Source organism: Vipera berus, assembly GCF_964194415.1.
Source record: "Vipera berus genome assembly, chromosome: 6".
Lineage (NCBI taxonomy): Eukaryota > Metazoa > Chordata > Lepidosauria > Squamata > Viperidae > Vipera > Vipera berus.
This window is the reverse complement of record NC_138208.1, coordinates 89981690-90003442: the sequence shown is the minus strand read 5'-3', so window position 1 is coordinate 90003442 and position 21753 is coordinate 89981690. Positions and strand designations below refer to the sequence as shown.

The window sequence follows — 21753 nt, the reverse complement described above, 5'->3', positions numbered from 1 at the left end:
TTTATGACTCGTGGACTTCAACTCCCAGAATTCCTGAGCCAGCATAGCATAGCTGGCTCAGGAATTCTGGGAGTTGAAGTCCATGAGTCATAAAAGAGCCAAGGTTGCCTACCCCTGGGCTAAGCTCTAAAGCAATGTTTCTCAAACTCAGCCACTTTAAGATGGGTGGACTTCAACTCCCAGAATTCCCCAGCCAGCATACTTTATGATGGTGGACTTCAACTCCCAGAATTCCCCAGACAGCCCGCTTTAAGACAGGTGGACTTCAACTCCCAGAATTCCCTAGCCGCCATGCTTTAAGTCATCTGCCCCTCAAAGTTTTTGCCCAGGTTGAGAGAAGACAAGAAAGCCAGCGTGCTTTACAATGGGTGGACTTCAACTCCCAGAATTCTGTGGCTGGCTGGGGAATTCTGGGAGTTGAAGTCCACTCATCTGAAAGACACCAAAGCTGAGAAACCCTTGTCTAAAACTATAACCTTGGAGATCACCTTGTCCAATCAGAGACCTCTATAGAAGAAAGGTCCCCAAAAATGCAGGTTATAAAGAGATGGTTATTCGCTGGCAGAGTTGTGGACGCCATCTTGACTTTTTTGCCCCCTCTGAGCTTAGTCCCATGCTCTGTGCAGGAATGGCCAACACATCAAGTCCCCGCATGATGGGCACGTGTGCTCCATCCCTCCCGCCCCAAAACGAGGCCGTCTCCACCCAACTGCGAAGGAACGTTTTTATTTATTTATGCAGTTATACATTTCTCAAATTTATAGAGTCAGCCGTCTCAGCGGAAGTGACTCTTGCTGCAAGAAGCCTTTCTTGCCTAGTGGTTAGCTAACTGCCACCTTCCGTCGCTTTGAGTAACCATCTTTGCTCCATGCCACAGATACAGCTAGTTGTCCACATAGGACAGGGGATCTTCAAACTTGGCCCTTTTGTGACTTGTGTACTTCAACTCCCAGAATTCCCCAGCCACCTTTAAGATAGGTGGACTTCAGCATGCCTGGCTGAGGAATTCTGGGAGTTGAAGTCCACGAGTCATAAAAGAGCCAAGGTTGCCTACCCCTGGGCGAAGCTCTAAAGCAATGTTTCTCAAACTCAGCCACTTTAAGATGGGTGGACTTCAACTCCCAGAATTCCCCAGCCAGCCCGCTTTAAGACAGGTGGAGTTCAACTCCCAGAATTCCCTAGCCGCCACGCTTTAAGTCCTCTGCCCCTCGAAGTTTTTGCCCAGGTTGAGAGAAGACAACAGGAAAGCTGACTCAGCTTTCATTTCACCCTTTTGTGAGGTTGGGTGGACCCACAACTCAACCTTCCCTTAAAAATATGTGTTTTCCCGCCGGAGGAGGAGAAAAAAACAACTTCTGAGTCACATCCACTCTTGCCGAAGTAGCCTTGGGCAATTCGGAAAACCGTGAATGGGGTGTGTGGCTACACGTAGGTTGCTAATCAAACAATTTTTCTAACCTTTCATTATCGCTCTTGCGTTGTTCTTGGCAATAAGTCCTGCAAAGGGTGTTTGCTCCTTCCTGGGAATTTCTGCAGATGAAGCCCTTTTAGAACATGACCTAGGAGTAGATTAGCGAAGACACGTTCCCATAAATACAGCCCAACTGGACCTCAATTCTCCTGTTTCTGGAACTTTCCACCATGAAGCTAATCCTGTTGTTTGGAGTTTTGCTTGGGGTCACCTGGAGCCTGGAAACCTTTGAAGGGTAAGCTGGCTTCATGCTAGTCTGTTAGGATGCACCAATTGCCTAGTGCAGGGGTCTCCAAACGTGGCAGCTTTAAGAGCTGCGGGTTTCAACTTTTAAGACTTGTGGACTTCAACTCCCAGAAATCCTCAGCCAGCCATGCTGGCTGGGGAATTCTGGGAGTTGAAGTCCACAGGTCTTAAAGTTGCCAAGTTTGGCGACCTCTGGTCTAGCGTGTCGGTGGATTCTCTTTCCTGGATTTATTGAAGCGAAAGCTGACGCAACCCTCTGCGGAGGGTGCTTTAATTTGGATGTCTGCAGGGAGCAAGGGGGTTGGACTAGATGACCTCCAGGACTCCTTCAAACTCTAGGATTTCAAATCTGGTGGGTGCCGGCTGGATTCCTGCGCTGTGCTAAGCGGTCATGTAGTCTGCTTGATTGTGGATTACTGTAGTGTGTTTTATGAGTTCAGTGAAATACAGACAACAGAATCAACGGAGTTGGGAGGGACCCTGGAGGTCTTCTAGTCCAACCCCCTGCTCAGGCAGGAAACCCTATACCATTTCAGACAAACAGTTGTCCAATCTCTTCTTGAAGACTTCATGGAAGGCTGTCCCCCTGCTGCATTCTCAATGTCCTCAGATTTTAGGAAGAAATCCATTTATTTCTGTTCTACTCATTCCTGTTCTCCAAAGCACCTGAGGGCATGAAAGGAACAATGGATCAGATATCCAATCCAGATCTAAGGAGAAATTTCTGGACATTGAGAATAATGAACCAGTGGAGCAGCTTCCCTTTAGAAGCTGTGGCTGCTCCAACGCTGGAGGATATTTTAGGAAGAGATTGTCTGAAATGGTATATAGGGGGTTGGACTAGATGGCCTCCAAGGTCCCTTCCATCTCTGTTATTCTGTCTCTGGTTTGTGGCGAACCAAATCTTGCAGGTGTTTCCCACTAATCAGTGAAGTTTGCAAACTTTGGCTTAACGTCGCCTCCTTTCCTGGTTTGGTCCAGGCAACCATTACGCCCCACCTCTTCATCCTCAGACATGTCTCTTCTTTAAGCATTGAGTAAAATGTACCTCCTCACATTTCCAATCAAGCTGAGATTGGAACAGATTGTCACGGTCCCCGCTTTGGAGAAACGTAAAAGGTAAAGGTTCCCCCGCACATGCGTGCTAGTCGTTTCCGACTCTAGGGGCCGGTGCTCATCTCTGTTTCAAAGCCGAAGAGCCAGCGCTTGTCCGAGGACGTCTCCGTGGTCGTGTGGCCGGCATGACTAGACGCCAAAGGCGCACGGAATGCTGTTACCTTCCCACCGGAGTGGTCCCTATTTTTCTACTTGTATTTTGACGTGCTTTCGAACTGCTAGGTTGGCAGAAGCTGGGACGAGTAACAGGCACTCACTCTGCTACGCGGCACTCGGGATTCGACCCGTCAAACTGCCGACCTTCTGATCGACAAGCTCAGCATCCCAACCCACTGAGCACCGCGTCCCTTGCTTTGGAGAAAAGCACTTAGCAATTAATATTCTCCAGAAACCCTGCATTGAGGAAAGATGCATCACGGCTAGAGAAGTGGCTTTAATTCAGTCACGAAATAAATGGTAGGCCTTTTTCTTCCGCTCCTTTGAATTAAACAACGGTGGGTTGTTCATTTCTGAGCCTAGAATAGGGATCCCCAAACTTGGCGACTTTAAGACTTGGGGACTTCAACTCCCAGAATTCCTCAGACGGAGGCCTCCAAACCTAGCAACTTTAAGACTTGGGGACTTCAATTCCCAGAATTCCTCAGACGGAGGCCTCCAAACATGGCGACTTTAAGATTTGGGGACTTCAACTCCCAGAATTCCTCAGACAGAGGCCTCCAACATGGCAACTTTAAGACTTGGGGACTTCAACTCCCAGAATTCCTCAGTCAGCCAGCATTGACTGACTTAGAGAGCCAAACTCCTCTGTTTCAGGTTGACATTTATTTATTTGATTTGTATACCGCCCTTCTCCCTAAGGACTCAGGGCAGTGAACAGTGACATAAATAACAGAATGCACAAATACAGATATTGAAAACAAATTAAACCCTAATTTTGCCCAAATGCAGAAGATAGTTACCTTAAAACAATAATTACAACAGAACCCGTCAGACATAACGGGTCCTGAGAATATCCAGTTCTTATCTTTCCTGCCACAGGTTGTTATTTCGCCTTTATAACTTTATAACTTACGGGGGCTTTTAAATACAATAGAGAGGAATGGTGGCAGTTTTACGTTATTAGTAAAGTCTGTGAAGAAGACAGATTCACTTAGCAACTGTCTTACTTAACAATGGCAGCGATTCCCTTAACAACCATGGCAAGGAAGGTTGTAAAACGGGAAAATAATTTAACAACGGTCTTGCTTAGCAACAGAAATTTTGACCTCAGTTGCAGTCGTAAGTCGAGGACTGACTGTAATACATCTGCAAATGGCCCCCCCTCTTGTGTTCATGGTGTAATGATCCCCCAAACTGCCTCCACCACCAGTTGGATTGACCTCCTAAAGGGCGACACCCAATGACGTGGGCGAATGAATACACAACACACAACGCCCAACAACGGGGCAAACTGGACAAACCACTAATCCTATTCTTTTGGGTTTTGGCTCTTTCAGTGACCAGGTTCTCCGCCTGAAGCCATCCAGCGAGGAGCAGGTTGATTTGCTGAAAGAATTGGGAGGCCTGAAACACCTCCAGGTGTGTGTATTTGCACAAGGGTAACAATTCCAGGACAGGTAACCCTCCATCTTGAGCCCAAAAGTTCCCTCGCGAAGCCAGACAGTTGTTCAGTGAGTTTTGGCCCATTTTGCGACCTTTCTTGCCACCGTTGTTAAGCGAATCCCTGCGGTTGTTAAGTTAGGAACACGGACGTTAAGCGAATCCGGCTTCCCCCCATGGACTTTGCTTGTCAGAAGGTCGCAAAAGGAGATCGCGTGAAAACCCCACCGCCGGGGACACTGTGACTGTCATAAATATGAGCCAGCTGCCAAGCGGCTGAATTTTGAATCACGTGACCCTGTGGATGCTGCAGCGGTCACAAGTGTGAAAAACGGTCATAAGTCATTTTTGTTTTCAGTGCCATTGTAACACGCTGAGGACTCACTGCATTCTGATTAAATTAATAATTCTGACCTTAAGTGACCCACGCACACCTAGAATGGGAACCATCCCAGGATGGGATGAAGTGTAGGTTGGTGTGTAGAACAGCTGGTTTAACCTCCTCCCAGGTTGCCTAACAGGCTGTGAGTGTGGAGATGTGCACTTCTAAAGCATTTGTTGAGTTGGCCTTCTGTACCCCAAAATAAGTGGGTCAAAAGATTGCAGTCATGGAAGATTATAGGTCAGGGGTAGGCAACCTTGGCTCTTTTATGACTCATGGACTTCAACTCCCAGAATTCCTGAGCCAGCCATGCTGAGGGGAAAGAGAGAGGTTTCCATGCTGAGCCAGGCTGGCTCAGGAATTCTGGGAGTTGAAGTCCACGAGTCATGAAGGGGCCATAATTTCCCCATGCTGGCTCAGGAATTCTGGGAGTTGAAGTCCACCAGTCATGAGGGGGCCAAGGTTGCCTACCACTGTTATAGGTGTTAACTTGCTCAGTAGTAGCAACTGTGAGAGGGATCTCGGAGTCCTAGTGGACAATCACTTAAATATGAGCCCGCTGTGTGCTGCAGCCGCCAAAAAGGCCAACACAGTGCTAGGCTGCATTAACAGAGGGATAGAATCAAGTTCATGGGAAGTGTTAATACCACTTTACAAGGCCTTGGTAAGGCCACACTTGGAATATTTGCATCCAGTTTTGGTCCCCACGATGTAGAAAAGATGTTGAGACTCTGGAAAGAGTGCAGAGAACAGCAACAAAGATGATCAGGGGACTGGAGGCTAAAACATACAAGGAACAGTGGCTGGAATTGGGTATGTCTAGTTTAATGGAGAGAAGGACCAGAGGGGACATGATAGCAGAGTTCCAATATCTCAGGGGCTGCCCCAAAGAAGAGGCAGTCAAGCTATTCACCAAAGCCCCTGAAGGCAACGGATGGAAACTAGTCAAGGAGAGAAGCAACCTAGAACTAAGGAGAAACTTCCTGACAGTTAGAACAATTAACCAGTGGAACCACCTGCCTCCAGAAGTGGTGAATGCTCCAACACTGGAAGTTTTCCTGAAGAGATTTGACCGCCATTTGTCTGAAATGATACAGGGTTTCCTGCCTGAGCAGGGGGTTGGACTAGATGACCCCCAAGGTCCCAATTCCAGCAACTGTTCCTTATATGTTTTAGCCTCCAGTCCTAAATGGACTGTTGTAAGTTGAGGAGGGCTGCCTGTAGCCCTTTCCTTTACAATCGGGGACTTTTCTGTCATTTTTTACGCCATGCTTGGACACGACCTTGCCTCCTTCACCCACTTTATTCGTTCTTCTCAGCTGAATTTCTGGCGGGCTCCATCGCTACCCGAAGAATCTGTCGATGTCCAGGTGCCCTTTGCTGGTCTCCAGGCTGTCAAAGTCTTTCTGGAGTCACACCAGATTAAGTACTCGGTCCTGATTGAAGATGTGCAGGTACGATGAGAGAATGGCGGGGGTGGTGGTAGAGGAAATCAACAAACGGGATTTGTTATATGGAAATATTTTCCCTGCGTTGTATTTGGACCACAAGTCCCATTGATCCTCTTCCAAAGAAACACAATAACAATAACGCTCGGTCTGGGCCTTGGGTGGAGTATGGCGAGGGTGGGCTTGTGTGTGGATTTGTGAGAGGTTTACTTGTGTTCCTCTGGATGAGGGTTCCTTGGTTTTAACAACTCGAAGACGGGAGGACTTCAACTCCCAGAATTCCCCAGCCAGCTTTAAAATAGGTGCTCAACTCCCAGAATCCCCAGCCAGCTTTAAAATAGGTGGACTTCAACTCCCAGAATCCCCCGGCCACCTTTAAAATAGGTGGACTTCAACTCCCAGAATCCCCTGGCCAGCTTTAAAATGGGTGGACTTCAACTCCCAGAATCCCCCAGCCAGCTTTAAAATAGGTGGACTTCAACTCCCAGAATCTCCCGGCCAGCTTTAAAATAGGTGGACTTCAACTCCCAGAATCCCCCTGCCAGCTTTAAAATAGGTGGACCTCAACTCCCAGAATCCCCCGGCCAGCTTTAAAATAGGTGGACTTCAACTCCCAGAATTCCCTGGCCAGCTTTAAGGTAGGTGGATTTCAGCATGGTTGGCTGGGGAATTCTGGGAGTTGAAGTCCACCCATCTTCCAGTGGTTAAAATTGAGAAATATTGCTCTGAACAGTCAAGCTGGGGGACACAGCCTTCTTCCCACTAATATTTTCCACAATTCCAAACGGTGAATGTGTGTGGCCTGCACAACTTCACCCGCAATCGGTGACGGACAACATGCTGTGATCAAATCCGACTATCCCTGTGACCCACATTCTCGTTGCAGGCCCTGCTGGATGAAGAATCTCGAGAGATGCACCTTAATCGTCAGAGGGAATTTGGCCAGAAGAATTTCAACTATGGTGCTTACCATAACTTGGACACGGTAAGTCACTTGAGAATGCGTTGCGCCCAGGTCTCTCACTGAGGTGGACTGTTATATCGAGGTGGTCCTTGACTTACGAGGACAATTGGGGCCCAAATTTACATCCCTAAGCCAGGTGGCTGTTAAGTGAAGCACACCTGATTTTACGCATTTTTTGAGGGGGGCGTTGGTCGTTAAGCAAATCATTGCAGTTGTTAAATGAATCAACTGGTTGTTAAGTGAACTTCACTGACTGGGAAAGTCACCCAAAGCAGTCATGGGAAGATGCAACCAAATTTGGTTCACGGAACTGTGGAGAGGCTGACGTGACTGCGTATCATCTCAGGTGGACTTCAACTCCCAGAATTCCTCAGCCAGCTTTTAAATAGGTGGACTTCAACTCCCAGAATCCCCCACATAACAGGCTTTAAAATAAGTGGATTTCAACTCCCAGAATTCCCCAGCCAGCTTTAAGATAGGTGGACGTCAATTCAGTTGGGCTCCTAAGTCAGGGGTCTTCACACTTGGCCCTTTTATGACTTGTGGACTTCAACTCCCAGAATTCCTCAGCCAGGCGTGCTGAAGTCCACCTATCTTAAAGGTGGCTGGGGAATTCTGGGAGTTGAAGTCCACAAGTCACAAAAGGGCCACGTTTGAAGATCCCTGTCCTAAGTAGACAACTAGCTGTATCTCTGGCATGGAGCAAAGATGGTTACTCAAAGCGACGGAAGGTGGCAGTTAGCTAACCACTAGGCAAGAAAGGCTTCTTGCAGCAAGAGTCACTTCCGCTGAGACGGCTGACTCTATAAATTTGAGAAACGCATAAATGCATAAATAAATAAAAACGTTCCTTCGCAGTTGGGTGGAGACAGCCTCGTTTTGGGGCGGGAGGGATGGAGCACACGTGTCCATCATCCGGGGACTTGATGTGTTGGCCATTCCTGCACAGAGCATGGGACTAAGCTCAGAGGGGGCAAAAAAGTCAAGATGGCGTCCACAACTCTGCCAGCGAATAACCATCTCTTTTTAACCTGTATTTTTGGGGACCTTTCCTCTATAGAGGTCTCTGATTGGACAAGGTGATCTCCACGGTTACAGTTTTAGACAAGGGTTTCTCAGCTTTGGTGTCTTTCAGATGAGTGGACTTCAACTCCCAGAATTCCCCAGCCAGCCACAGAATTCTGGGAGTTGAAGTCCACCCATCGTAAAGCACGCTGGCTGGGGGATTCTGGGAGTCGCTCCCATCTTAAAGCAGGCTGGCTGGGGAATTCTGGGAGTTGAAGTCCACCCCTCAAAGCATGCTGGCTGGGGGAATTCTGGGAGTTGAAGTCCACCCATCTTAAATTTGCCAAGTTTGAGAAACACTGGTCCAGACTAAAACGGCAGCTTCTACATCAAACCTGGTGTAGTATCCTTTTCTGCCCGCCCCCCAAATTCCATCTCTCTCTCCTTCTTTATTTCCTCCTTAGATTTACGGAGCGATGGATAGTATCGTGGCTGAGCACCCGCAGATCGTGAGCAAAATCCAGATTGGAAAGACCTATGAAAAACGGCCTCTGTTTGTCCTCAAGGTAACATTTGGGCCTGTATCTTCAAATCCTGAGCCAAGAATCATTCCAAAAATTCGGAGCGAATTCTCGCCAGTATTTTGGCAGAATGGATTGTGGTCCCTCTGATGCAGGGGTCTTCAAACTTGGCCCTTTGATGCCTTGTGGACTTCAACTCCCAGAATTCCTCAGCCAGCGTGCACGCTGGCTGAGGAATTCTGGGAGTTGAAGTCCACAAAGCATCAAAGGGTCAAGTTTGAAGACCCCTGCTCTAATGGGATATATTTGATCCAGTTTAGATTTAGATTTAGTTTCAGATTTTACTGATATTTTATTTAATGGTATCACCTGGCCCTCATTCGGTATTACCGTTTTGTGGCGCCGCTTTGTTGCACATTTTTTTTTAAAAAAAGGATTATTTGTAAAGTCCACGTTTTGTCCGACAGTTCAGCACCGGGGGAAACGGACGCCCTGCCATCTGGATTGATGCCGGGATTCACGCGCGAGAATGGGTCACCCAGGCCACGGCACTTTGGACTGCTAAAAAGGTCAGCTGGCACGGAATGGCAACGGTGGGTGGGTTTGTATCTGGCTCCGCCCACTTTCGGGACTGGCCACGCCCACTCGGGTTCGGCGACGGAGACGTGGGTAGCTGCTCGTCACACGATACAGGAAGCCCAGCATTTCTGCTGCTAGGTAAAACATTGCTTCAGTGACTTTGCCCCATTTTGCGACCTTTCTTGCCGCGGTTGTTAAGTGAATCACCACGGTTCTGAAGTTAATCACACGGTCGTTAAGTGAATCAGGCTTCCCCCCATTGACGTCGCTTGCCCGAAGGTCGCCAAAGGGGATCACGTGACACCCCCGGGACACTGCGACCGTCGTAAACATGAGTCCGTTGCTCAGCGTCTGAATTTTGATTGCGTGACCCGGAGGACGCAGCGACAGTCATATGTGGGAAATGGGGTCCCTTTTGTTCAGTGCCGTTGCAACTTTGAACGCTCACTAAATGAACTGTTGAAAGTCGAGGAAGACTTGCGTATCAGGGTGCAAAGAGGGACTGATCAGCTTCTTTGCTGAGGTTGCAAAAATCTGCCAAGTTGGTGTCTACACCCACGACATTATTCCTTGAAGAAAGTGCAAAAATAAAGATGGAACAAAACTCGCTTTAGTTGTACAAGGAAATGGGAGTATTTTGGGGGCGTAAAACGAGGATTTCACCAGGCAAAGACATAAGAGTTATGGGCGGGGGTCTGACCCTTCCCCCAACCCGCATGGGGATAAAGCCCTCGCCCCTCCCAAGCTGGATGTGAACTGGGTGTGTATGAAAGTTGGGTGTGAACCCACAAAGGGTTTCTGAGAACGGTCGACAGCTGCAAAAGCATGCTTGCGGGGGAGACGGGGGACTTCCCCCCACAAAAAATGTGGGGACCCTGGAGTTGCGCCCCATGTTTGTTTGTTTTTGCCTCCCCAGATCGCTTCTGACTTTGGGAAAGAGCCTTCTCTGACCTCCCTGCTAAACAAAATGGATATTTTCCTGCTGGTGGTGGCAAATCCCGACGGATACGTCTACTCTCACACTAAAGTGAGTATCTGATCACCAGTTGTAACGTCTTTCAGTCTAGATCAATGTTTGTCTATCTTGGGACCTTTAAGAGGGGTGGACTTCAACTCCCAGAATTCTTGAAGTCCACCCCTCTTAAAGGTCCCAAGGTTAACGAGCATCAATCTAGAGAGCTTCTCAGTCTTTTGCAACGACCTTCATTCTTGGTTTGCTGTCGCTTCTAATGGCACCACTTTCTCTTCCGTATCCAGAATCGTATGTGGAGAAAAACCCGGTCCAGAACACCGGGCAGCCAGTGTGTCGGAGTTGATCCCAACCGAAACTGGGATGCGGGTTTTGGAGGTAAACCGGGCATCGCTTTCCCTGCAGCGCGTTCTTGAATTGGCTGGTGCTGGTATAGGTAGTCCTCGACTTACGGCAGTTCACTTAGTGACTGTTTGAAGTAAGAGCGACTTACGAGCGCTCACGTTTATGAGCGTTCCAGCATCCCCCCCCCCCCCGATCACGGGATCAAAGTTCAGATCCTCGGCAACTGACTCACACTTATGATGGGTGCGGTGCCCCGGGGTCAAGGGATCCCCTTTTGCGACCGTCTGATGAGCAAAGTCAATGGGAGGCCACATTCCCTGAACAAGTGTGTTGCTAAGTTTAAGAACTGCAGTGATTCACTTAAGAACTCTGCCAGGAAAGGTCGTAAAAATGGGACAAAACTCCGTTAACAGCTGTCTCGCCTAGCAACAGAAATTTGGGGCCCAGTTGTGGCCATAAGTGGAGGACTACCTTGTGTTGTGAGTTGTCGTAGTGTGGCTGCTTTAGGTAGCCCATAGGGATGCAAACAGTACTCTTTTGCCACCTAGTGGCAGAAAGCAAGCATTACAACTCCACTTGTGCCAGAGAAATTGGAGGGGAAAAATCAGAAACTGCTGTGATGGTCATAAGTGGGAATATTGGTTGTAAGTCACTTTTTACGCTGCCGTTGCAATTTTGAACGGTCGCTAAATGAAAAGTTGTAAATCGAGGACTACCTATTTTTCTATTGAGTGACCTACAGCCCTAGAAAGGGATAAGAGCTAAATGCATCTTAGTATCCAGTTGAAAATTGGGGTCTCTGAATAAGCAGCCTTGGATTCTGATTATCCCAAAGGTGATTTTTTTCAGGAGGCAACTGGACTTTCTTGGTTTTCCTTTGAAGACCTTTCGCTTCTCATCCAAGAAGCTTCTTCAGCTCTGACTGGATGGTGGGGAAGGGGAGGATTTATACTCCTTGCAGAGAGCTGGTCATTTCCTTTTTTTAGAGAGTCGTTGAAGCCACTTGTCTGTCTCCTCAGGGTCACCTGAGTGGTGCAAATGGGTGCTTCAACCCTTTCAGCAGTTCCAAAAAGGCTCCACAGCCATTTGCACCACTCGGGTGACCCTGAGGACACAGATAAACCTCCAGGTGGCCTCAACAGATGCATCAAAGGATGCAAATGGTCAGCTGTCTGCAAGGAGTATAAATCCTTCCCACTCCCCACCCTCCAGTCAGAACCTGAAGAAGTTTCTTGGATAAGAAGCAAAACGTCTTCAAAGAAAAACAAGGAAGTCCAGTTGCCTCGTGAAAAAGGCACCTTTGGGACAACCAGGACTTGAACGGTTGAGAATCTCCATAGACAGTTGGATCCTTGTTGCGTTTTGACCGGGTTCGTTTGCATTCCTCACCACGGCAGGACCTGGCGCCAGCAACGACCCCTGTTCCGATTCCTACCGTGGACCCAGCGCCAACTCGGAAGTCGAAGTTCGGTCCGTTGTGGATTTCGTCAAGAGACACGGGAACATCAAGGCGTTTATCAGCATCCATAGCTACTCCCAGCTCCTCATGTACCCCTACGGCTATAAATGCACCAAACCTAAAGACGCGGAAGAACTGGTAAGGCTCCGGGTTCATGGGGCCGTGGCCTCTGTAGGTGTTGTGATTCCGTGCCTGCCATGGGACCTGGCAGTTGAGTCTGGGGGATCAGAGGAGGAGGAGGAGGAGGGGCCTGGAGAGCCATCAGAGTCAGAGGAAGGCTCTGATGAGCTCCAGGACTTACAAGCCAATGCAGAGCCTGGCCCCTCCACTCGTGCCCAGGCTGAGACCCAGCTGTGCTGGGAAGCTGAGTCAGACTCTGAGGACTCACAGCTGGAAGACATCACAGACGCTCGCAAACGCTGACAGGCAACCAGAGCAGGACAGAAGGAGGCAATGGGGCGACTCCAAGGGTGAAGGAGAAAGCACGGAGAAAGCCACGCCTGGGGGCTGCGTAATAAAAAGGGAAGGTGTGGGCGGTGCTGGTTGCTGAAGGCAACCGTTGGCAAAGGACTCCAGTTTGGTGGGATCGTGTTCTGATCGCCTGGCCCGTGAACAATTCTCCGCTTGAATCGTGTTTCGTTTGCCTTTGCTTTTGGGATGTTTTGCAGGTCTGCAAATAGTATTCAAAGGGGTTTGTTTTTCCTGCGTTTCCAGCCTACTTGTTGAAAGATGGGTTGGTCCTGGTGAGTTAACAAGGACTCCCGTAGGCTGGGACAGAACAGTAGGTTGGCTTGCGGTTCGGCTGAGCGGCTTCTTTCGCAGGTCATCTGCGTTCACACAACAGGTTAAATTTAATTAGGTTTCGCTTCCCCCCCCCTGCTTAGTTTTACACCCGTCCAGCCAGCCTGTTGAGTTTTTTTTAGTTCAGGCGCTACCAGATCTGTGCTGCCGAACAACAGATGACCACTAGATGGCACAACAGAGATACGGAAACATACTCTCTGCTGCCCCATAGTGACAGCACGAATTTTTGCCGTGCAGATTTGGTAGACTTAATATTATTGGCTAGGTTGGACTAGGTGGTCAACTATAAGTAGGTCCTTGACTCACAACCATAACTGAGCCCCAAATTCCCATTGCTGACAAGACAATTGTAAAGGGAGCTTCGCCCCATTTAATGACCTTTCTTGCCACAGTTGGTTCACATGGTGTGGAGTTGGTTCACATGGTGTGGTAGGATGGAGGGTTTGTTATCACTGTGTGTTGGGGGGAGAGAGCACAGGGGGAGGCTCAGCTAATCTCAATGTACACATGTTGTACTTTGACAATAAAGGTTTATTATTATTATTATTATTAAATGAATCACTGTAGCTGTTAAGTGAGTAACCTATGACCAGTTTTCACACTTATTATACCTGCTGCAGCATCCCCCATGGTCATGTCCATCAAAATGTGAAGGCTTGGCAACTGGCATGTACTTATGACGGTTGCAGTGTCCCAGATCAACATTTCTGAGCTTCCCAGCCAGTTTCCCACAAATTCAATGGGGGAAGCCGGAATCACTTATAGCCGCCATCTTGCCGTTTTTGACCCCCATGGTGTGTCGGCATCTCTGCTTCCAAGGGAATCCAGATGCTACAGTTCTGATTTTCTTCCTAGGATATGGTGGGGAACTCAGCCGTTAACGCCTTGACGTCGCTGTACGGCACCCGGTATAGAGTTGGGCCCATCTGCTCGGTCATTTGTAAGTTTGGGGGTGTATTTCAGCATGGGACTCTTTTGCGGGGGGGGGGCTCAGAGGGGTCTAGGGCAGTGTTTCTCAACTGTGGCAGCTCAAAGAGGCCTGGACTTCCGCTCCCAGCCAGCATTCTGGGAGTTGAAGTCCATGCACCTTAATGCCTGCTGAGGGATTCTGGGAGTGGAAATCCTCACCTCTTCGGGCTGCCACGGGTGAGACAAAGTCTTCTTATTTATTTATTTATTTTATTAGATTTATATACCGCCCCTCTCCAAGGACTCGGGGCGGTGTACAGGGCAATTAAAATGCTAACAACACGCAAGGTATAAAAATTAAAATAAGATTCTTCCAGGAATTGAAGTCACAGCTCGTTGCATTTTGAGAGGATTATGGACAGTGTAGTACCTTTAGAAGATACTCAGGCCTTGCCCTGTTGCAGCTTATATATATATATATATATATATATATATATATATATATATATATATATATATATATATATATATATATACACATACAAATATGTGTGTGTGTGCGTGTATGATAGATAATAGGTAAATGGATGGATCATGGATATATAGATGAATGATAGGTAAATAGATGAATGATAGATAGACAGACACAGACAGAGACAGATAAAAAGATGTATAATAGATCGATAGGTATAGATAGATGATATAGAGATATATACAAATTTTATATCTATCTATCTATCTATCTATCTATCTATCTATCTATCTATCTATCTATCTATCTATCTATCTACCTACCTACCTATCTACCTATCTACCTATCATCTATCTCCATCCATCCAGATATATATAAAATTTATCAGGATGGTATCTACAGTCCACGGGGTATCTACAGGATAACGATTTTTTTTTAAAAAAGTTGGTCTCTTTAAATTGAACCCTTTTTTCTCTCTCCTTCCCCACTTCTTTTGAACCCCCTATTTAGACAACCTACCGTACTAACAGTCCAGGTCAAGACTTAGCAGATGCATTCCTATCACATACGAAGTTGGGTTAGTTTTAACCTGGATTGTTTGGGAGGTTTCCTATTCTTCTGGATGAATATAGCCCGTTGGCATATAACCCAGTAGATCCTCTGAAATCCAGAACAAACATCAATTCAACCACCGTGTTCAGGAGGTTGTGCGAATGGAAACGGAGGGTGTAGAACCTCATGACCTCATGCTGTCCAGGTGTTTTGGGACAGCCACAGTCTGCTCATCTGGAAAGTGGTGCAGATGTTCTAGATTTGTCTAAGAGAGGTCTCTCCATAATTGGCCACTTTAAGACCTGTGGACTTCAACTTCCAGAGTTCCTCAGCCAGCCATGTTGGCTGGGGAATTCTGGGAGTTGAAGTCCACAAGTCTTGAAGTTACCAAGTTTGGTCTAAGGCTCTGATGCCCTTGCAGGGTAGATCCAGGCCTACAAAGTTTGGTTAGATCCATGTTTTCCTGTGGTCTTCATTCCAGACCAGGCCAGTGGTGGAAGCATTGACTGGAGCTACGATTACGGGATCAAGTACTCCTTCGCCTTTGAGCTGAGAGACACGGGGCGCCACGGTTTCCTCCTGCCGGCCAAACAGATCATCCCCACCGCTCAGGAGACGTGGCTGGGGCTGAAAAAGATCATGGAGCACGTGCGGGATCACCTCTACTGAGAACTAGAAGATCTGGGAGAAGACAGGATTTGGGCTTCATATTCTGATGCTAGCAGAAAGTCAATTAGAGGAGTGACAGATCCCTTTAGATGCCCCCAAAAGAGAAAAAAATATATATATCAGATTTTAAATAACCATCAATCAGTTAATTCAGATAATGGCCACCGGGGGGGCAGCAGAGGTGCAGAAATCTCCAGTCTATGCAGTTGGTGCCCCCTAATGGTCACTAAGTTTTTTGCTGCCCAGATCTGATATGCCTAATTTATTAAATACAGCACAATCCCATCATGGTGGCCACTCGTGTGTTTGGATTACAATTCCCAGAATCCTTTAAACAACAGGGGGGCACATTTAGCAGCAAGCTTCTTGCTTGACTGGACAGAGACTACATTGCCCAGCATTCCCAGACACCAGTGGAGAATTCTGGGAATTGGCGTCCCAGCTAGTCTGAACGCCCCTGAGCAAAAATGTTCTAGCCCAGAACCTCCAAACTTGGCAACTTTAGGACTTGCGGACTTCAACTCACGGAACTCCCCAGCCAGCCATCTTGGCTGGGGAATTCTGGGAGTTGAAGTCCACAAGTCTTAAAGTTGAAGTCCACAAGTCTTAAAGTTGCCGAGTTTGGAGACCCCTGTTCTCGCATAGTTATCGGTTAAGGAATGAAGGCAAATATTGCCCAGAGCTATCTAAATCTTACTATTTTTGTTATAATTCCCTTATAATGCCTTCTGAAACGTGGAGACCACAAGATTTTGGATCAAACCTCCTTCAGATGCTTCTTCAGCAGTTTTATCAATAAATCCTGCTTCCAATTGCCATTTTGGACTTTCATTTCTCTTCACTCCGATGCTCTGAATGATGTGACTTGTGCCCTTTGGGTATTCAGGCCGTCCTTGACTTACAATCAGAGTTAAAGCCTCAAGTTTCCACTGCTAACCAAGGATACTTGTTCGGTCAGTTTTGCCCCGTTCTACAAACTTTCTTTCTACGGTTGTTAAGTGAATCGCTGCAGCTGTTGAGTTAGTAGCACGGTTGCAAAGTGAATCTCTGTTTCCCCCATGGGCATGGCTGGTCAGAAGGTCGCCAAAGGGGATCCCACGCTCAGAGAGCACCGAGGACTCCACCAGTCAACCCTGAGCTGGAGGGATGGACGGGTGGATTGATAAAATTTATATGCCACCCATCTCATATCTGTGGGAAGTCAGCCCCCCGCCCTCCCAGAAAAGGAAATATTAAAAGGGCAAAATATTATTATATTATATCATATTGCCTCAAAGGATCTTAAAGAGGCAGAAAAGCATGCCCAGCTTTTTCTTAATAGCCCCAAGTCTCCCTCCCGCAAGCAAAAACCAGCGCTGTAGAAATGCAGATGTAATAATCCATTCAGGAAGGTTGGAGGCCCCCAGCTAGGAGCTGGAAGATTAAAAGGCAAAGACACCTAAAATCTACATGCCCCCCACCCAAAATCTAAGGCAAGAGATAATAAGATTAACCCACCAATACCAGAAGGGCACAGACTCGGGTCAAAGTACATGGCACAGGAAATACAAAGCCTCAAACAGGAACAACTCCAAACACCAAAGCCCAAGAAGGTATAAAAACCAACCACTCCCAGCTCCACGTGGTCACTTGCCCCACAGCCACATTTCTGTCTAGCTCTGCTCTTCAATAAACTACAATCTTCTTCCTAAAGCAGTCGCCATGTCGTTTACTCCCAGCTTGGGCGGGACCCTGATGAAGATTTTTCCTTCAACATATCCAACAATGGTCTTCTAATGATTTGTTTCATTGTGGCTTAGTAAATTGAGGGAAGACAGCTGGTTTGATTACTTATAACCAAGTTATAAAGAACGACTAGGGGAGACATAATATCTTCCAATATTTGGGGGTCACCCTCTTCTCCAAAGCACCAGAAGGCAGGACAAGAAACAACAGATGGAAACTAACCGAGGAGAGAAGCAAGCTGGAATTTTCAGTGCTGTTGTAACTTCAAACGGTTACTAAACAAATGGTTGTAAATCCAGGATTCCCTGTATTTCAGGGGTCTTCCAACTTGGCCCTTTGATGACTTGTGGACTTCAACTCCCAGAATTCCTCAGCCAGGCATGCCTGGCTGAGGAATTCTGGAAGTTGAAGTCCGCAAGTCATCAAAGGGCCAAGTTGGAAGACTCCTGCTGTATTTGACTTGGCTGCACCAGAAGCTTAATGAAGGAAAGATTACGGAGGAAAACATCTCTTCATGTAGATACTCACTGATTGGGCTCACACGTCATTAACCCTAAAATATCAGAGACAGTTTTAATTCCTCCACTTCTGGATTTCTAGGCCCTGGAAATCATAAATTTAAAAGCCTTTAGAACAGCGTCTACCAATTTCAGCAACTTTAAGACATGTGGACTTCAACTCCCAGAATTCCCCAGCCAGCCAAGTTGGCTGAGGAATTCTGGGAGTTGAAGTCCACACATGTTAAAACTGACTGAAACTTGGAAAAGGCTGCTTTAAACAGGGATGCAAACAATACTGCAGTGCCACCTACTGTCAGAAAGCAAGCATTACAGCATCACTTGTGCCAGGAAAAATAGGAGCGGGGTGGGGGGAAATCAGCTCCAGGATGGATGTGCCCAACAGGAAATGGGCTGCTTCTGAGGAAAGGGAATTCTGGGTCTGCACAAGCACGAAGCCAAAGACACCAGCCTGAAGATGACGAGTGGGACCTCGTCAAAACATCGCCAAGACACTATCGACCTTGGAGGTCATCTAGTCCAACCCCCTGCTAAGGCAGGAAACCCTATACCATTTCAAGGAAATGGTTGTCCAGTCTCTTCTTAAAAACTTCCAGTGTTGGAGCATTCACCACTTCTGGAGGCAGGTAGTTCCACTGGTTAATTGTCCTCACTGTCAGGAAGTTTCTCCTTAGTTCTAGGCTGCTTCTCTCCTTGACTAGTTTCCATCCGTTGCTTCTTGTCCTGCTTTCAGGGGCTTTGGAGAATAGCTTGACTCCCTCTTCTTTGGGGCAGCCCCTGAGATACTGGAAAGACTGCTATCATGTCCCCCCTCACCCTTCTCTTCATTAAACTACACATAGCCAATTCCAGCAACCGTTCCCTATATGTTTTAGCCTCCAGTCCCCCAATCATCTTTGTTGCTCTTCTCTGTACTCTTTCTAGAGTCTTGACATCTTTTTTACATCGTGGTGACCAAAACTGGATGCAGTATTCCAGGTGTGGCCTTACCAAGGCATTGTAAAGTGGTATTAGTACTTCACGTGATCTTGATTCTATCCCTCTGTTAATGCAGCCTAGCACTGTGTTGGCTTTTTTGGCAGCTGCAGCACACTGCTGGCTCATTTTGAAGTGATTGTCCACTGGGACTCCGAGATCCCTCTCACAGTTACTACTATTGACCAAGGTACCACCTATACTATACCTGTGCATTTGATTTTTCCTGCCTAAATGTAGAACCTTACTTTTTTCACCATTGAATTTCATTTTGTTAGATAGTGCCCAGTGTTCGAGTCTGTCCAGATCCTCCTGTATTTTAAGCCTATCTTCTGGAGTATTGGCTATTCCTGCCAGCTTGGTGTCATCTGCAAATTTGATGAGTTCCCCATCTATCCCCTTGTCCAAATCATTAATGAAGACATTGAAGAGCACTGGGCCCAGAACAGAGCCCTGGGGCACCCCACTACACACTTCCTTCCATGTAGATGCAGTTCCATTGAGGACCACACGCTGAGTACGGCCTGTCAGCCAGCTACGAATCCATCTGGTGGTGATGCTATCTAACCCACATTTTTCTATCTTATCAATATATATATATATATATATATATATATATATATATATATATGAAAGATAGATGACAGATAAATGGATGGATCGTGGATTGATATATAGATGAATGATAGGTAAATAGATGTGATAGATAGATAGATAGATAGATAGATAGATAGATAGATAGATAGATAGATAGATAAATAGATAGATAGATAGATAGATAGATAGATAGATAGATAGATAGATAGATAGTATGGATGGATATATATTCAGAGCATCTGTTCATGTCACATGAGCTGGGTGGGAATTTTCCTCTGCAGGGAATAAAAAAATCAAACTGTTAACCATTAACCAACATGACGTGGCTGGAAAATCTTCCCTTGCACCAGAGGGAGATTTTCTCACCATTAATCAGGGCTGTTTTCAAACTGAGAGACCTTGGAAGTTTCAACAGTGGATCAAGATCGACTGGCCAGGCTTCACAGCCAGGTTTTCTCAACCTCAGCCATTTTAAAATGCGTGGACTACCACTCCCAAAATTCCCCAGCCCTACTTTGCAAACGGGAGGACTTCAACTCCCAGAATCCCCCACGGTATCTGACCTGACAGGACCAGGAGACCTTCTTTAGGGAAAGGTGATCCTGCAGATAACCTGGTCTTGTGCCAATGGAGGGCTTTAAAGGTGAGGACTAGGACCTTGCATTGCAGATGGAGGGAGCCTGGGCAGCTTGTACAAACAGCGGTGTTTGATGGAGAACCTGGGAGCAAATAAATCTAAGAAACAAACAAACTTAGGAGCATCCATCACCGTGCACACTGCCGTGTTGAGACACCCTGGTCTGTGCAAGACGATGGATTGGAGTGATGGGTTGTAATCAATCTTGGGATGTGAACATCATCCTGACAACAGCAGCTGTTGTCAGAATCACAGTCCGATCTCCAAGACCCGGGTCTCCAAACCTGTCAACTTTCAGACTTGTGAACTTCAACTCCCAGAATTCCTCAGCCAGCCTGGGAGTTGAAATCCACAAGTCTGAAAGCTGACAAGTTTGAGAGATGAGTGTCCTCACCAAGAGTTGGAGCACCTGGTTTGGAATGGCTAAAAGATATACAGGTAGTCCTCAACTTACAACCAGCATTTCTATTGCTAAGCCAGGTGGTTGTTAACTGAATCACCCCCCACCTTTAAAATCTTTTTGGCCACACTTGTTCTCCAAAGCGCCCGAAGGCAGGAGAAGAAGCAACGGATGGAAACTAGTCAAGGAGAGAAGCAACCTGGAACTAAGGAGAAACTTCCTGACACTTAGAACAATTAACCAGTGGAACTCCTTGCCTCAAGAAGCAGTGAATGCTCCAACACTGGAAGTTTTTAAGAAGAGACTGGACAGCCAATTTGTGTGAAATGGTATAGGGTTCCCTGCCTGAGCAGGGGGTTGGACTAGATGACCTCCAAGGTCTCTTCCGGCCATACAATTATATTCCTGACAGTGAGAACAATTAGCCAGTGGAACGACTTGCCACCAGAAGTTATGGGTGCTCCAACACTGGAGGCTTTTAAGAAGAGACCGGACAGCCATCTGTCTGAAATGGTGTACAGTCTCCTGCTTGAGCAGGGGGGTTGGACTAGAAGACCTCCAGGGTCCCTTTCCAACTCTGTTATTCTACATTCTCTGTTCTAAATTACTTCAGTTGTTAAGTGAATCACTCAGCCGTTAAGCGAATCCGGTTTTCCCAGAGGATATTGCTTTGGGAAGTCAGCTGGGAAGATCACAACTGGGGATTGCAAGAGTCCAGGACTCTGAAACACTTGTAAATACATTTTGACCACTTGATTGTGGGGATGCGGTGACGATTTTCAACACAAGGACTGGTTGTAACTTCTTTTTTGCCCCACAGCCGTTGTAACGTCAAACAATTGTTGAATGATTGGTTGTTAAGTCAAGGATTACCTATGCCAGGGGTCTTCAAACTTGGCCCTTTTATGACACATGGACTTCAACTCCCAGAATTCCTCAGCCAGCATGGACCATATAAGCCAGGGGTCTTCAAACTTGGCCCTTTGATGACTTGTGGACTTCAACTCCCAGAATTCCTCAGCCAGGCACATGCCTGGCTGAGGAATTCTGGGAGTTGAAGTCCACAAGTCATCAAAGGGCCAAGTTTGAAGACCCCTGACCTGTACAATAATGCTGAGTTTGTGTTTGCAAGAAATCCATCCTTGTCACAATTTTGGGCAGGATACATACACAGACACACACACAGACACAGACACAGACACACACACAGACACACAGCAGACCCCTCGCTCTCCCTCCCACCAAGACAGCTGGCCTGTTCCCCAAACACCTGCCAGCTGAAATTGTAGGTGAGCCTCTGTGTGTGTGTGTGTGTGTGTGTGTGTGTCTTTCCCAACGGAGCCGTGAGAAAGCGGACAGCCGGCTGTGGCGTCCTCTGGGTCAAGGCCAC

At 47.1% G+C, this 21753-nt stretch overlaps 1 protein-coding gene across 1 annotated transcript; it reads left to right on the top strand.

Moving 5' to 3' along the window:
* Nucleotides 1–1641: 1641 nt before the first annotated feature.
* Nucleotides 1642–15511, top strand: LOC308669530 (carboxypeptidase A2-like; the record flags this gene model as incomplete). Its single annotated transcript, XM_081330268.1, has 11 exons — nt 1642–1706; nt 4330–4411; nt 6134–6268; nt 7149–7247; nt 8696–8797; nt 9220–9321; nt 10248–10358; nt 10589–10679; nt 12044–12243; nt 13765–13849; nt 15324–15511. 11 exons carry the CDS (start codon nt 1642–1644, stop codon nt 15509–15511), a joined length of 1260 nt encoding a protein of 419 aa, XP_081186394.1.
* Between the last annotated feature and the right edge of the window lie 6242 nt (nt 15512–21753).